This window comes from Meleagris gallopavo, chromosome 26, assembly GCF_905368555.1.
Source record: "Meleagris gallopavo chromosome 26, MGAL_WU_HG_1.1, whole genome shotgun sequence".
NCBI classification, from domain to species: Eukaryota; Metazoa; Chordata; class Aves; order Galliformes; family Phasianidae; genus Meleagris; species Meleagris gallopavo.
This window is the reverse complement of record NC_139429.1, coordinates 101455-119492: the sequence shown is the minus strand read 5'-3', so window position 1 is coordinate 119492 and position 18038 is coordinate 101455. Positions and strand designations below refer to the sequence as shown.

Below are 18038 nucleotides of genomic sequence, written 5' to 3'. Positions count from 1 at the left end.
GGGTGCTAAGGAGCATACCAGCATTACACCAAGGATGCTGGAGTAGAGCAGGCTGACCCTAGTTCAGGTACCAAATCAGTGACTCAGAACACAGCAAGCATAGCTGAAGTGCCTGTCCATTCTTTGCATAGTGAATGGAAATTGTCCCTCTTTGTTGAAACCTTCTTCCTTAGCACTTCAGCAGCCTGAAATCTGACGCTACAGCTCTGCTGTAACATTTCTGCCACCACTAATCCACATCATGTGCTCTGGGAACATCTCAGTCCCCCAGATACCTCAAAGCATAAAGGGAAGTGCTAGATCCCATTTCTTTTCATAAACAGTTGCCTAATGCATTTTTTTTTTTTCCTCAGCTGTAAACTACAGAGCCCAGTACTCTACACACACTTCATTACCATCTCATCAACTGATGGGAATTTGCTTTTTCTTTTAAATAAACCAGTCATCCTGTGAAATAGATATTAAAGATTTCTGAGTTTGCCTTATAAGAGATCAGGTCTAAAAATAAGCAGGATAGTCCTTCCAGGCCAATGCAAGCCAATGCAATACAGATACTAGCTACTTTGTCAGTCACAGTAAGGTCATATAGAAACAGAAAAATCTACCTTATCTACCTGACCACATATCTGGAACTTCTGGGTCCAACCCAAAGTTGCCAAATAAGATGTACTTCAGTTGTCCAGACCCCTTAGAGAAGCCAGGCCAATGGCTGAACCCACCACAAGTAACTTCACTGTTACTGAACAGGTAAAAAAAAGCTTATCTTGGTTGCATTAACCCTCCATTATACACCAAGAAAAACCTCTAATTTGGATCTGCAGGCTCTCTGAATACTCAGGCTGGCTTACACAACCAGCTAGGCAAGTGGCTGCTTTGTATCGACGTACACTGTAAATGAACTCTACTACTTTTGTAGCAATGGCAAGAGCTAAATCTGGTGCCAGTAACTCTCCCAAGCCATTCCTGTAATTCCTCTCACAGAAAAAAAGTTATTTGATCTTCATCCATCCGGGAAGTGATCCTAAAGTACGTCAGCTACAAAGGACATATTCCCAGAGACATCTGACAATAGCAGAGCACTGTGTGCACAACGTGGAGGTCTTTACTTTATTAGAAATTCTCACATGCACATGAGATAAACCTAATCACACGAGTGGGACACCCTCTTCCAATATGTAGCAGGAAAAGATGGTCTTCTGAAAGACTACTTTAGTTCAAAAGTAATTACACTGGACATTTATATCTACACTTCATTTACCAATTTAACCCGGTGTTAAATTAAACTTAAATTTAACCTTAAATTAAATATGTAATAGAACTATGTTAATTCTCTGGAATACAAGAGACCATATTGGTTACTGCAGAGACCTGTTACAAGAAAAACCTCCAGCTTGAGTCCAAGGTCACTATCCTGGCCCTGACTCAGAGACTCATACACTCATTGTCAAAGCAGCAAACTTTTTGGACTTGGCCATCATCAAAAAGCCCCAGTGCCTGGTGTTGTAGTTTTCCTTTAGGCAGAACTATCAGCTGAAGGTCAGATTGAATGTAAGATCCACAACAGTGCCACACTCTGCAAATACACAGAATGCCTGGCAGTTGCATGAACAGTTACGCAATGGCATCCTGGCATGCCACCATACTCTGGAGGCACCAAGGTCAGCACAGATTCCAGATCTAAGTAGGAAATACCAAATGTAACATTAGTGCCATCTTTCCTTTTGCATTCTCCTTATGTGCTGAAACAATTGCAATATAAGTTGCAGTAACACAGGGAACAATAACAAAATTTTCTAACAAAAAAAAAACCCACAAATTGCTGTACATCACCTGACTTTTTCTGATTACAGCCAGACTTTTGTTGTGAATCTCTTATTTTCTTTGAGGAGACATTTCTTTACACATCATTGGCTTGGCAACCCCGACAATACTTCAGGAAACACAAAGCAATTTATTTTCACATAAACATTTTTCTGTCTGTGTAGGTGTAATTAAATCTGATCTCTCTTCACTTTTTTTTTTTAATTTTTTTATTTTCACTTATTGTCAGATAATTATCAATCCAACTCCCCGCTGCAACTTCTACTCAGGTGCCACCCTCATAAGCCTGTGTACCAGATTCACAGGTACACATACATAGATTTGTAAGCACAGCTATAGGAAGCATAACCTGCCTGGATATAAACAGGGTTTATAATGCTAAGAAATTAAAACATTTGCCTAACCAGACTGGAATTAAAGTTAGAGTTGAATGTGAACATGCAGAAGCTGCTTTAGAAAGAAAGACAAATTTGAGCAGCAAAGGACAGAATAGTCTTCAAGTACAAGTCATCACTATACAAGAAGGTGCAGGTTTATGCTATAATTAAGATTTTTGCTTTTTGCAGTTACCCTTGCATGTTTAATTTCATAGCACATTTTTTTTTTTTTTTTTTAATGATTACCAGAAGCAACTCAAGAGCAAGGGCACCTTAGAGCAAAATGGCATGGTCCTTGCAAGGCTGTTGCCTTCTACTTCCAGAGCAGCAGAATTATAGAAATCAACGCTATCAAGACAGCGTTTGACCAAGTGGAACAGCATGTGATGGTTTTACGAGGACAAAGACAATTAAGTTTTGTTAAGCACTTCTATGAATGAAAGGTCTCTGAACTGATACTAGAAGGAACAGGCAAGGGTGTGTTCTGTCCAAGCGCTACTAAAGCAGCGCTGGCTGCTGGGACAGGAATGAGTACAGGAGAAGTAGGGTAAAAAAAAGTGGCATGCTTTGTATGCCCTGTCAGTGCCAGATGGATCTCAGCCAGCAGGGAATTCCTCATGAGTCTGCACACCTTGTCTACGAGTCTTACAGCCTGTCAAATAGCTCCATTATTCTGCCTTTGAACTGCAGTTCTGAAACTTCAATTTCTCCCCCTTTTCAAGGGCAAGGAAGACTGGCATCCTCTAGCTTTATGTTTCCACTAGAAAAAAAAAATATATATAGCATTGACAATAAGAAGTACAGTAAAAGCCAAATACCTGTTATTTTGTGCTGGAGTTATTCATGTAAAAATGAAACAGTGATGCTTATTTCAGCAATTTGCTCTTGTCATTAGAAATGAAATTCTATTGTTATACAGAATAATTACCTGTGCAGGGAGATCAGCATTTTTTGTTAGGGTACATAAATTATTAGGGTGACCTCTTTTTGTTTCCATTATGCTTTCTACACTTACTTCTAATTATATGAAACCACTTTTTATGAACTTGAGAATTTATATGATCCATTAAAGTCACTTCAAAGAAAAAGTTCAAGATTAAGTCACCATACCAGCTGCTTGATCCATCAGGCTTCCTCAGTTTTTAATTACTGTGCTGACAGTTTGGTTGTCCCATTTTTTGAGGTGTTAGAACAGCCAGGATTCTATTGAATACAAAACAATCACCAGCACTCTTTCTATTCCCCTACCTTGTTTCTGCTTGGCAATTGCTGATCTACCACCATCACTCCGGATGGAAAATAATCATTTTTAACCCAAGAAAAGCGTTGAGGTTTCTCATTCCAGAAAAATGAATTTCAAGAACATTACTATCATCTAATGTGCCAGTCCTGCACAAGACATGCCAGCCACAGAATTCTAAAAGGACTGAAATTGGACTTGCTGGACTTGCTCAGAAGACTGAGATTATATAATCTTTTTAACATTTTCCCAAACGTGCACACTAAAAAAAAAACAAACAAAAAACAACGACCATTTGCAGCATTGTGTTCAGATGAATAAACTGTGTCTGTGCCATCTGAAAACACTGGCTCCCAACATTTGGGACATTTAGTTTCTTGATGTCATTACCCTCTTCAGAATAATCTTTAATTTAGAAGGTATAGGTTTTTTTGCACGTACAAATGGAAACTATTTGTATGTAACATTAAAAATGGAAACAGAGTAAGATTTCCGACCAGTTTGCAATTTGAGAAATAGAAGCTCCCTGCTGGAGCCACTGCTACTTCTGCTGTGCATCTAGCAATATGAGGTGGTCTCTAATTTGTACCACTACAAATCATGTAGAAGGGATACCAGCCTCAGAGCTGCAATTAATCCAGTCTCCTAAAATTACAAAAATAATGCAGCTTGCCTGGCGTTATAGAGTCACACGGGTCTTCTGTTATAACATCGTAATGTGAACAAAGGATATCAAGATGAGAGGGGTGCTGATAAAGGAAAGGTACGAGCGTGTTAGAAACAAACCTGACCCACTTCATGCACTGAATGTGCATCAGCCATTCTGACGTCAATGCATATTTTACTGTCCAGCAGCAAGACAAGCCAACACTACAGCCTACTTCAAAATAACAGTCTCTCCTACCTGATCTGGTTTGAACACAGCAGCTTTACATCCGAATGCACAAGTTCTGCAGATGCATTTATAAAGCATGTAGCCTTCCAGTACTTGAAGGGAGTGTACAAACAGGAGCAGGAACGACTGTTTACATGGGTTGATAGTGATGTGACAAGGGGGAATGTTTTTAAACTAAGACAGGGGAAACTTAGGTTAGATATTAGAAGGAAGTTTTTTACTGAGAGGGTGGTGACGCACTGGAACAGGTTGCCCAGGGAGGTTGTGGATGCCCCATTCCTGGAAGCATTCAAGGGCAGCCTGGATGTGGCTCTGAGCTGCCTGGATTGGTCGTTGGTGATCCCCACATTGCAGGGGGATTGGAATTAGATGATCTTTGAGGTTCTTTTCAATCCAAGCCATTCCATTCTATGATTCTGGCAGTTTTGTAGGGATGGAAGGCTACAGGGAGAACTTCACTATTTCATCCTCAATTCTATGCTGTATTTGCTGTTCATAGAGCCATCTCTGATAGAGGATGAACAAGTTTTATCTGATGGCAGCATAGCTTACCAACAATGAGATATCCAGCCACTGAGAGCTCTTCAGAAACCAGCAAAATGTGAAAGGTCCTCAAATAGCTGGCTGTCTACACACAACAACTTTGGGAAAAAAATAACAAACCCTAAGTGCTAGAAACAAATTTTAGAGGAGCTGTCTGGCTTGGTAGCCTTCAGCTGAAACTTTCTCATTGGACATTTAATCCGATTAACACCTCTGTTATTTATGCTCAAATTTAAGTTTGAAGTTTTTGTTCCCGACTCCCAGATATCTTCTAGAAAATAACAGTATCAAAGCTCTCACTTCAAAATCTTTATGCATCCTCTGCTTCTCATCTAGTTACTAAGATAGAAAAGAAAGGTCCTTGGAATTCTGTCTATCCTCTTTTAGAGAATTACTAGCACAAAGCCATGACTTTTCATGTCAGCTTCCCTGTTTAAGCAAAAGAGGTGGCAATCAGCTTAGAGTTTTAGAAATGCTTGCTTCTGAATCACAGCTGAAATACAGAGGTGTCTTTATGCAAGTTCCTATATTTAGCTGCAAAATGTTGTTTTCCTGAAGAACAAAAGCTTCAGTAGAAGACTTTGGAGCATCAGAATAGATCAAGAGATCCCATGGCATTCGAGAAGAGTCCAGAATGGCCACGAGCATCAGTGTGGATTTGTAGCTGCTTAGAGCAGTCATCAAGGTGCAGCCCCATGCACAGTGCTGGCGTGCAAACACTGATGCTGCAAAGCTTTCTTTTGGAATAATTCATCAGTTCCTGTGCTGTTTTTAAATTGCTAGATTAATTCTAATTAGAAAGTAATTCTAGCTGCCAGAGTTGGGATCCTGGCTGCTCTTTGTTTTTTTGCACAATTTCATACATGAACCATGAAGAAATACAAACCACTGGAAGAGACTGTTCTCAAGGACCCACGTGGTACCAAATAACTGCAGAATCACAGATAAGCCATTCTGTGGAATTAGTCATCTCTCTCCTTTGCAGAGAAAAGCAAAACAACCAATTCAGGACCATTCATCACACAGTTTCTGGCAGGTTTAACTTTTCCCTGGTTGCTTTATCACCAAAGCTGCACACAGGAATCACAATCCATCTGTGAAAGCTCAATGAAGATACACAGAAGACTTCATTGATACACAGAAGGATAAGACCATGTGAATCACTACCACTTAATGTAATCATTTACATGCATTATATACCATCTGTAATTAACCTTCTGGTAATATAGAGCACAGGAGCAGCTGAGGTAGCTTTCTTCAGGTATCAAAGGCACTATATAAGAACTCATATCAGAACTTTACCTTTTAGCTACACCTTTGCTTCATATGATAGTTTTTTTTAAACTTAACACTAGTACAAAAGTGTACAATAGAGAACAAAGAAAAGAAATAAAAAAGAGGCTGCTGTAAACACTCTATTATTTACTGATATAGAGAAATAACAAAACAACTTTTACAGCTTTATGAATGTTCTTTAGAATTCCTACTATGACACGCTAAGGATCCATGAAACAGTGTTTATGAAAGTGGTGAGGTGCTGGAACAGGCTGCCCAGAGAAGTTGTGGATGCCCCATCCCTAGAGGAGCTCAAGGCCAGGTTGGATGGGGCCCTAGGCAACCTGGTCTAGTATTAAATGTGGAGGTTAGTGGTCCTGCCTGTGGCAGGGGAGTTGGAGATTCATGATCCTTGAGATCCCTTCCAACCCAAACCATTCTGTGTGTGTGTGTGTGTGTGTGTTGCCAAGTCGTCCAGATTACCAGGCTCAGCTCTTCAGTTTTAAAGAATCAGTTTCACACACCATCCTCTATGCCAAAACAAAACACATTAGATTCAGATGTGGCTAATAAATAAATAAATAGCTTAATAATCCATACAAGTCATGGTTCTGCAACTCACATCACTATATTTTTCTTAATTTATTCCTTACTTAACTTCTCTGTAAACATGCTAGAGGCAGGAAGGTGGTAGTAAAAAACTGGAGGGAGGAAAGTACTTGATGTACAGACAAAAATGAAGGTCAGCACAAAAGCAACAAACACATGCAGGATCTGGGAAAGCTACCCTCTTAATACATACACAGGTAAGAAACCCTTCTTGGTCCATTAGAAACAGCCCATTTTATATCCAAAGACAACATGTTTTTTTGACAGCCATGACTGGGTTCCTTTTGTCTAAGTTTAGAGGAGGATAAATTCTTGCTCAAGCAATACTTTTGATCTCAGAGGTGCTCATTTTAAAAGACTGTTGATTCCCCATTCTGATAAAGATGAATTGAAAGGATTTGAAAGATTCTTCCTAAGGGTGAAGTTAATCTCCAGAGATAGACTGGATGCTCAGCCTTCCTAATGTCTTCTGCAGTATCACAGAGGGAGAGGTAAATGTTCACAACAGATGCTAACCAATTGAACAGGTACTAGCTTTTCCTTTAAAATCTTTCAGGACACTGTCTTCATACTCCATGAATAAAAAGCATGTGTTTTAAGATCTGCTGGCACATTTAACACTTTTCTGCAGCCTCATCCTCACAGAAAGCATTAGATATCTAGATACTCTTTCAGCTCACCCATTTCAGAAGTGCCGGAGAAGAAATTCAAGAGTAAAGTCATCTAGCTGTGGTCCGTAACTCAGCAACGTTTTATCACTGCATCTTCCTCAGCCAATTGAAAGTCTATTCACACTTCGTTCTCAGAACTCACAAGCTTACGCCAATACAAACCAGCTTCTTCCAGCAGTTAGTCCTCCTCTCCTGCTCCTGTGTTATTGATGACCGAAGTTCAACAGTGCTCCAAATCAAGATGTTATCTACCTTTTGCATTTCATGTGTTTCTGGGCTAAAGTCAACATGGAAGGATTCATGGAATTGTAATGAGTTGATAACCGACAAAATTATTTTCACTGCTAGCAACATCTGCTGTGCCTAAATTTGTAATTAAAATTAAATCATGCATGCAAAAAAAAAAAAAATCAATAAGCTTCTATTTTGAGTTTTTTGACATTGAAATAAGTTATTTGATTAACTCAATTTTAACCTGAACATCTGGCAGCATCACTAACATGTGATGACACCCACAAAAAATTACTATAACTCTAAAAACGGTTTTCTTTTCCCTGAATGTATAATAGAGCCAACTTAGGAATTGTTTTAGCTACGTGCACTATGATATCCATAGTGCAAAGGTATTCTATGTATTACCACTCTGATTTTCTTTGCCTTAAGCACAGCAGGACTTCTTAGGCAGCAGCAACTGAATTACTGGAAAAAACTTTCCTTAAAAATAAGGTGTTTCTGAATAACCCTCTACATTTTGCATACCTGCTATTTTGATGTTCATGTTGTTGTCAAGCAGAAGATTTTCAGCCTTCAGGTCTCGGTGCACAACCTTCTGGTTGTGGCAGTACTCCACTGCTGAGAGGATCTGCCAGAACTTCCGCCTGGCCTCAGACTCACTGAGTCGGCCGTGGCTGGCGAGGTAATCTGTTCACACAAAGGATGTTTAAATAGATTAGACACCAAGCAGTAACCCTGAAAACAAGTGATTTCTCTCAGATATTTAGCACTAAGAAACTCAAGGTGTATTTCAGCCAATTCCAGTTTCTTGCATTCTTTCCTCCAAAAAGGGGAGAAGAACAGCTGTTGGCTAGTTAAACTCAACTCTTAGCTCTTTCACCGTTGTCCATTCTGATAAATATTTTCATGCAAGACCTCCTATGAAGTTGTCACATTCACACCTCTCTTGTGAAGCCTCAACACATGCTGTGCAGTGAATAAAAGTATTTCTTCTTTAGAAAAAAACAAATACCCATAAAGTACCCATCCTGACCTCTCTCTCATCTTCATTGCATCACAGCAGAAAGAACATTTTGTTTTCATATCTGATTATGTTGTAAAACTGACGTTAACCCTGAAACAGATGATAGCTCTGAAACTGAAGACATCATTTATCTGCAAGAACAAAAACAAGCGAAGCAGCAGCTGTGCAAGTTTTGACAAAAGTAGCTTCTGTAGCCAGTTCTATTCTTTCAATTCCAAGGCAGAAAAACCAAGGAATCAACCATTAAGATGGCTCCAGAATTGCCTTCTACATCCTACTAAGAATGAAGCTCATAGCCAAGATGCAGGAAACGCACATAGGTATTCCACAGGAGAGGCAGAGCATGTTATGATACTATAGTGTGATAGAAAGCAAGCAATAAAAGCAGGGTGGCAGAATCTCAAGCTACAGCAAATGAGGATAAGCCCAAGCACAGCAGCTACAGACAGAAACAAAAGGAAAAAGCTTACTGTCGAAAGGCCTCAGGTACACAGGGATCTCCAACAAGATCCCTTCGCTTCCCCATCAACCCTTAAATGAGGCCTGGGAAGGGGTGCATCCTGGCTCCACCCCTTCCATCACTCAGTTACATCCATGCACCTAAGCTCCTCAGGGTTGGCCCTGCCTTCCCACGAGGTGCTCAATCACTGTTTTAAGCCATGATTCAGCATTTCTGCTATGTGTACACACAGCCATCTCCAGCCACTTTCTGCAGCACAGTTAGAACTTTTGTTAAACAAAACAAAAAAGCAGTGGCCAATGAACTTATATGATCAATTATAAGCGTTTGCTTTAATTTTTTTTCTTTTAAATTTAGATAATCTAATATTCCTAAAATAAGCTGGTACTTTGGTTCCTAATAGTGCCTACATTATGATCAAGGGGGAAATTTTGTAGCTAGAAAATCTTTTCCATCTGACAAGTTGTGTGAGCTCACTAGACAGGGAGAACACGTGCCGTCAAATATTCTTCCGGCAGTAGTTTAAAAAAAAAAAAACACAAAACAACAGAAGAGGAAAAAAAGAACAGAAAAAAAAAGGACAAATATAGTTTTAAAAACATCACTAACAACTTAGCTGCTAGTTTGTGATACTGCATAGAACAAGAATAAGCTAGCAAAGAACCACAAGGAATATGAGACAAGGGCTGGGCTTTCTGTAAAGCTGTAGAAAATTTGCCAAATGTGGCAGAACTGCTTTAGACTCGTGTGCAAGGCAACTGACTGCAGCATACTACAAACACATCATCTTTCAGTATAAACCAGAAAAAAATGCAGTGAAAAAGTGACTACTCATGTCAAAGAACTGCTTCATGGCATTGCTTTAGAAAGAATAGTAGATTTTGATAGAGCCATTGCCTATTGGCCAGGAAATCACCCCATCAAGTGTATGGGAATCCCATTCATCCAATTGGTAGTGCGTACCCATCAATTCCTAAGTATAACATTTCCTTATTAGCTCTAGATTACAGTACTGCTGCAAATGCTTATGTGATGCTGTAAATACCCTGGAACTACATAGGAAGCACCCATAAGAAATTTGGAAAGTTGTACAGAGTGCAACAGAAAACGCAGCAGGGAGCAGTCACAAAGCACACCCCAGTGGGTCAGCAGCACTGTCAGCAGATGATGCCCTGTATTCAGGATTCACAAAACACTCCTCAAAGTTTTGGACTTATTGGAAAAAAAAAAAAAAAGGGGGGGGTGTACAATCAATGAATATACAGATGTTGTAGTACATCAAAGAGCTTCGCTACGTAGTTATTACACCAAAGCAGAAAAGATAGGACGCTTACCCATATCTTGGGCTGGTTTATAAAACTCCAGCAGAGCAGATCTCCAGCAGAGATCCTTCCCCACTGGCAGTCAGCTCTTAAATGGGTCTAGGAGAGGTGGAGCCAGGCTCCGCCCTTCCTGCAGCACAGGTGAATTGCCTTCACCTGTGCTCTCGTGGCTGATTCACTGCTCGCCTCAGGTGACCAATCAGAGGTTCAGGCTGTGATTCAGCAGTTCCCATTCAGGGGGGAACTCATGTTTGCCCATGCTATGCAATTTCTACATTTTGTGACCAATCACTGAGGAGTGGCAGTCATTTCAGCAGCTCTCAAACATTTCCAGGCAGTCCCTTAGATGTGATCTCCAGGATGTGCAGATCTGAACACTCTCCTCTGAGCTTCTAACCAGTTGAACCTGAATCATTGTCTGCTGGCTTAACTTGGCAAAGAACAAGAATAGAACTCCTGGCCGTAGGGAAAATCATAATATTTGCATATCATTCAGTCATGAAGTGCCTGACAAATCAAATGGCATCAAAGTAAAGTCAGATATCAGATACAAACAAAATTACATGGAATACAAGCCAACCCTGTAAATTGTTAATTCATCCTGTGTTAGAAATTCAACAAGTTAGTTAACAAATCTAAACTGTCATTTGCTTTCAGAGCTTTAGCCTGTTAGGGCTCGTTTTAAGCTTCCAAACCACATTCAGCAATATTCCTGGCCTTGCATTTTCCACCAAGTCTAGTCACCTACATGGAATACGTGATCTATCCTGAAATGCACTGCTTTCTCTCCTGGAGACGTAGCACATACCACAGTCACGTTTTAGACACTCTCTCCTTCACATTTTCAGGGTATAGAAGAGAAAGAAGCATCTGAAAAGTACATATATAGGCACAGTCACTTTGTCACATGTCACCTGTCCGATGAATGAGGGAAAGGCTGTTGATGTAGTCTACTTAGACTTCAGCAAAGCCTTTGACACTGTCTCTCACAGCATTCTCCTGCAGAAGCTGGCAGCCAGTGGCTTGGACAGATACACTCTTGGCTGGGTAAGGAACTGGCTGGAGGGCCGGGCCCAGACAGTGGTGGTGAGTAGAGCTAAATGCAGCTGGTGACTGGTCACGAGTGGCATTCCGCAGGGGTCGGTGCTGGGGCCTGTCCTCTTCAATATCTTTATTGATGACCTGGATGAGGGCATTGAGCGCACCCTCAGTAAGTTTCTAGAAGACACCAAGTTGGCTGGAAGCATCAAATCTGCCTGGGGGTAGCAAGGCCCTACAGAGGGATCTGGACAGGCTGGATCGCTGGGCTGAAGCCAATGGGATGAGGTTCAACAAGACAAAATGCCAGGTCCTGCACTTTGGCTGCAACAACCCCAGGCAACGCTAGAGGCTTGGGGCAGAGTGGCAGGAAGACTGCGTAGAGGAAATGGACCTGGGGGTATTGATTGATGCTTAAGCTGAACATGAGCCAGCAGCGTGCCCAGGTGGCCCAGAAGGTCAATGGCATCCTGGCTTGCATCAGAAAGTGTTGCCAGCAGGAACAGGGAAGTAATTATCCCCCTGTACTCAGCACTGATGAGGCTGCACCTTGAGTACCGTGTCCAGTTTCGGGCCCCTCACTGCAAGAAAGACATTGAGGCCCTGGAGTGGGTTCAAAGAAGGGCATCAAAGCTGGTGAGGGGTCTGGAGCACAGGCCTGATGAGGAGCAGCTGAAGGAGCTGAGATTGTTCAGCCTGGAGAAGAGGAGGCTCAGGAGAGACCTTATTGCTCTCTATAACTACCTGAATGGAGGTTGTAGTGAGCTGGGAGTCAGCCTCTTCTCTCATGTAACTGGTGATAGGACTAGGGAGAATGGCTTCAAGCTGTGCCAGGGGAGATTCAGGCTGGATGTTAGGAAATACTATTTCTCTGAAAGAGTGGTCAGGTACTGGATTGGGCTGCCCAGGGAGGTGGTGCAACCACCAACCAGGAGGTGTTCAAGCAATGTTTGGATGTTATATTGAGGGACAGGGTTTAGCGAGAACTATTGGTGATGGGTGGATGGTTGGACTAGATGATCTTGTGCGTCTTTGCCAACCTTGGTGATTCTATGATTTAGCGGAGGGTTGTTAGAATTGGGGTAGTATGGTTAAGGTCTTTTCCAATCTGAGTGATTCTATGATTTTTATGAGATGTGATATGAGCTTTAGACACAGATGAGTCTTTATCACTTGTTGGAGGTCTCATGCTAAAAGCCAGCTATAAGCCACTAGAGGAAACTGAAGGCTGAGATCAAACTAAATGTTACCTAAACTTCATCCAAAACCAGTAAATTCCTTTAAGTAGTTAAAAGTTAAATCAGACATAAGTGACCCAAAATGTTGCCTTAAACACTTATGGCATTTGTTATTGTATGAGGCTGCTGGATCACGGCCTGAACCTCTGATTGATCACCTGAGGCGAGCAGCAAGTCAGCCACGGGAGCACAGGTGAAGGCAGTTCACCTGTGCTGCAGGAAGGGGTGGAACCTGGCTTCACCTCTCCTAGACCCATTTAAGAGCTGACTGCCAGTGGGGAAGGATCTCTGCTGGAGATCCACTCCATCAGAGTCTATTATGTGAGCCCAGGATAGGGTGAGTGTCCTTTTTTTTTTTCCTACTTCAGTATAATAATTACATCAGCCAAACTCCTGGATATACTATATCATCTGTATATTCATTGATTGTACAATTATGTTTACAGATTTAAAACTGTGAATGTAGTGAGGATGTCAGCCAGCTGCAAGAAGAGTGAACTGCTTCCACAGTAGTAGAACCAATCACAACTGGCACTGTGGATATTCATTTTCACCTTGCTGAACAGTGGGCTTATCTTTAGGATTAACAATCAGCTTTACCCTCCACATTTTTACCCCTGTGTTGCAATATAAAGAAAAAAAAATTAAGTTCACTCATGAAAAAAATATAGGGAATGAGTCTTTCAGAATAGGTGGACTGTGATTAACTGACAGTTAATCTAGAAGAGGCAAACTCAGTGCACCTAAGGAACAGGAAGGAGGAAAAACTCACAAGGCTTCAGTCTGCTTTCTGCTTTTCTCTCCTTTTATTGAATACCACTTGGATTTTCTCTATTTCCTGGTTACATAAAGTTGCCCTAGACATACTATCTTTCTTACAACAGACAGTTCAATGATAAGGACCTAAAGATGAAAAAGAAGATAAACCAAACAAAAAGAAAGGACTTTGACCATTTGATCTGCGTCCATGAAATCCTCCCCTTGGCCCACAGTGCAAAAAATTACATTAAGTCAGCCTCCACCTCTTCTGTTCTCCAATCATTAGGGCCCTCCCCATGGTGAACTCTATTCTAATGCCCCTCAGAGTTTGTTCTGCCTGGCAGTGTTGTTGAGTGTCAGTGAAAGTTTCTCAGCAACTCCAATTGTGACTGCAAATGTAAAATGTATGGGAAAACTCCAGGTGCCTGGATGTCAAGCATAAAGACATGAAATCAGCCTTTACAAAGCTCAGTCCCATTCTTAAACCAAGCAGTATTACCTGTGATATACAGAGTACTCCAGATGACAGCATACCAGTATGTCAATCTCTTATCTTTTTTTCATTACATATTAACTCCATCTCTCACAAATTACAGAAAGATGCTACATGTAGTCTGACTCACAAGTCAGTATGACTGGCTTTCCATAGTGGTAGCCACACACTTTTTCCAGATCTACAGGGAGAACACTAATACAGCTTCAGACATCTGAGTTGCTCCAGGAATCTCTTCTGATTCCACCTGCTTTTCACCACAGACAGAAAGTAACAGTTTGTGACCAGCATACATGTCTACAGTGTTCTCTATGTCTGTGTGACAGGTTTTTTTTCCTCCAGTTTAAACAAACTTCCAGGTCAAAACCCACCATCTCATCACTGTAATTCACTATCATAGCTTTGCCTTTATATTATTCCTGGGAATGTAATTTTTGCTATTAAACACTGAATTAACACTTCCATCCAGCACCATGAATTACATCTTTCTACCCAGAAGGTGCCCAACAAAGTCTAGGTAAACCTGATGAAAAGCTGCAGTAATTCAATCTCTCCTCCTGCAAATTTTTAATAAAAACATCATCTCTCTTCATTTTTCAACTTTACCATCAGCTTCACATTTTGAAGGTGAGACAACAATACATGCTCCAGATTGAGAGCATATTAATTCTAACTGCACAGCAACTGAAGTTCCTTTAGAGCAAAAAATTTATGTTGGAAACTCAAAGTGTAGCAGCTTTTCTTGAAGTTATTTGTTTTAAAATGAGAAGCAGTACCAGCTGTCATGAGCTTTTCTAGATAGATAAGGGAAAAATGACATACTACAAAAGAAAAAAAAAAAACACTCTCTTACCAAAGATTTCTCCATTTTTGGCAAATTCTGTCACGAGGTACAGCATGCTTTTGGTCTCCATCACCTGTTGATGGAGATTGCACATTAAGTTGTTATTTGCAAGAAGAGCAAAGAGCCACCAAACCTACATGAATACTTTTATTTATACTTTTTTCTCCAGTACAAAAGAAGTGGAAGTCTGTCCTGGACATACAGTTTTGTTTCTCATGTTGCCTAACCAGTCTTGAGGAGAGCATTTGCACAACCGAAATAAGCCCACCAAAGAATTAGTTATCTGCCTTCTAAGAAATGCACTTCCCGACAAAAAGTTTGGGTGGCTCAGCAGGTGCATTTACATCACAGCACTTTTCAGAATCTTACATATCCTCATGTCTGACACAAAGAGAGGAGTGAAAGGCTGCAAGCACTGCTCAGGTTTCTTTCAGCAAAGGCTCAACCAAAGAAAACCACCACAACCACACATCCCTCCAGTTCCTGCTCTCTGTAGGCATTGTGCAGAGCAGTCCTACCCTGCTCTAGCTACAAAGTGTCTTGCCTACTGGCATGCAGCAAAGGTTCGTTACCAGGTGTGGTAAACTCTTCTCTTTCCCTAACGTTGCATTTGCAACTTTGTGCAACCCTAATTCTACGCACAATTCAGATACATTTGAGTACCTAACACCTCCAGCCTAATTGCTGCCCTAGGAAGAACAGACCACAATCGATGTGCATTCAAAAACATTAACCATGTATCAATGCAAATTAATTCCCAAAAAACTGAAATTGTGAGCTGCTGATAGGCAGGAAGTGAAATCTTCAAACAGGAGCAAAGAGGGAGAAATGAACAGCCAGTGTTACCATACCTGGTAGAGCTTTATGATGTGTGGGTGATCCAACATCTTCATTATCTGCACCTCACGGTAGATCTTTTCAAGATTCACAGCATCCAGCTGAGACTTGTCAATGATTTTTATTGCCACCTGCAGCCAAAAAGCAATAGAGAGATTAGAGCTCCCCCTGACTCCTTTATCCTCATTATAAATACCACAATCCCAAATAGATGGGAGCTTTTTCCTAGCTCAGAAACACATATCCACACTTCAGCCTTTAGACATGGAGCAGCACAGTCCAAGACATGGCCATAGTGCCATGGGGGAGTTCACAGGATGCTCTGTCAGCAGCATTCCAACTCCATACCTCCAAAAATGGTACTGAAAAAGAGAAAGCATTGGCTCTACACAGAGTCGAGACATGGTGGCTGCACAGAGTTCTAACAGTGAGGTGCTTATTTAAAGTTTAATTAATATGCTGCTTACACAGGGACATCTGCAATTCATCCAGTCAGTGAAAAAGCTCTATAGCAGAAATGATAAGTCATGGCTGAAACTGTGATTGAGGACCTGGTGGAAGGCAGGGCCAGCCCAGAGCAGCTCAGGTACATGCAACGTACTGAATGATGGAAGGACTGGAGCCAGGATCAGCCCCTTCCTAGACCTCATTTAAGGGTTGGCACTGGAGGCAAAAGTGTCTTGCTGGAGATCCTTGCCTACCTGAGGCCTTCCCAAGGTAAGCTTCCTTTTTTTTTTTTTTTTCCCTCCCTCCCCCTTTGTTTCAGGTTCCACAGCTGCTGCATTTGGGCTTGTCCTCTTTTGCTGCAACCAAAGAATTTGCCACCCCACTATTATCACTGTACTTTCCATCACATTATAGCATTACAAGTTCCATGGAGCAGATGTGTCTGTAGGTCAGAGCTCGCCAACAGATCCCAATCAGTTTAGAGAACAGATCTTGGTCCTGATGGCTTTGTTTTTAGCCAATATCTGCAAAACATGTTACAGAGGACTGTATTGCTTCAGAGACTAAAAGTTTAAAATAGGAAAAGGTTAAAAAAAACCAAATCACTTTTTCTTAAAATCAAGAAGTAACAAATATATAGCTGCTAAAAACCATGAAAAGGATTAGAATATGAAGATTATTAAATACCGAGTAGTGTTTATTCATCCTAAAGATCTCATTATTAATGCTGAGGTGGGAACAAGCAATGCAAATCACATAGACACTTCTGATGATGACCATGTTTACAAAGCGCTGAGCAATAGCAGACAGCTGCTGTGCAGGAGGAAAACTACTGCAGAGCAAAGGATGTGAGCATTCTTCGTGCAGCTAAAGAGTTGCGTGCGCGCACACACACACACACACACACACACACAGCTCCAAGTCTCCACAACCTGGTAGAAGACCACACCTCATAAATTCAGTTTTCTTTTACTCCCAGAAGCCAGGAAGAAATCCCTTCACTACTTCACTAGAAAGCTACAGAATAACGAAGTAATCAAAGCAAACCACGTGAGCTAGACAAAATTCTTAAGCATACACTGAGAAATATTTATTAAAAAACAAGCCCATGTCTCACTTCTCCACTTCCTCTCCTTTATTTTCTGCTCTCTCTGGAATCCCCCAAATGAGATGGTTTCTTGTTCCTCCTCCACCATCTGTCTGCTCAGCAGCTGGTATGGAGTGACCTCCGAATTCAAGAGAAATGGAAACTACTCTTTCTTATTTACAAACCAACAAACATTCACCAAGCAGCTACCTTGTATTCCTGCCTCACGCCAGTGGTACATCTTCAGGCCAGCAACAAAGTGAATTGCTTTGGATAGCCCCTGCCTCCTTCATTGGCCTTGTGTGCAATGAAATGAAGTGCAATGAAATCCTGCTCCCCTGCTTGTTATTTAAAGTGCATGGCAACCTAACTGAGGATTGACACAGCACCACACTCAGCAACTTGAGGTATTGACAGCAGCTTCTTTTCTCCCCCGACTCACATCACTCCATGCAGAAACCTTACTCAAGACCAGAACTGAACTCCTGCATGCCCGTCCCATTTCAGTGCTTCTTCCCCTTATTGCACACACACACAAAAAAAAAGACAGTAACTTTCTCCTATTTACTCTCCTTGCACATAGGAAATGCATGCAGTGCCAGGAAGCTAATAAAAGCAGATCTCTGCAGAACTTCAAAGCAAAGAGGTTTTGTCTAGCAGAAAAGAGGAAAAAAAATAATAATTAAAAAAAAAAAATCAATAAAAAGGTAGACTACAAAGTAATAAAGGGCTTTGGGACAATTTGAAGGAAATAAAGCAGGCTGTCCTCTAGGGCTCACACTGTACCTTTATCTACCCATCATTTGATTCACAGGTATTTATAC

General features: G+C 41.2%; 1 protein-coding gene and 1 long non-coding RNA gene across 5 annotated transcripts in view; one reads left to right on the top strand and one right to left on the bottom strand.

Annotated features, from left to right (window-relative positions):
- LOC146542744 (uncharacterized) overlaps positions 1 to 7442 on the top strand; it is a 60589-nt gene extending 53147 nt beyond the window's left edge. Inside the window, exon 4 of the long non-coding RNA XR_014879697.1 lies at positions 7317 to 7442. This is a non-coding gene — a long non-coding RNA (uncharacterized LOC146542744). The remainder of the gene's footprint in view (positions 1 to 7316) is intronic.
- The window catches only part of SIK2 (salt inducible kinase 2), a 44704-nt gene that overhangs the window by 22432 nt on the left and 4234 nt on the right, over positions 1 to 18038 (bottom strand). For 3 of the 4 annotated variants that reach the window (XM_085209302.1, XM_085209300.1, XM_085209301.1), the window contains exons 2-4: positions 15695 to 15811; positions 14853 to 14916; positions 8191 to 8352 (exon numbers count right to left, since the gene is read on the bottom strand). In XM_085209302.1, the coding sequence (XP_085065428.1) occupies positions 8191 to 8352; positions 14853 to 14916; positions 15695 to 15811 (343 nt within the window). Of the gene's footprint in view, positions 1 to 7440; positions 7588 to 8190; positions 8353 to 14852; positions 14917 to 15694; positions 15812 to 18038 lie in introns of those variants that run through there. The other variant, XM_085209303.1, reaches the window with a different exon arrangement.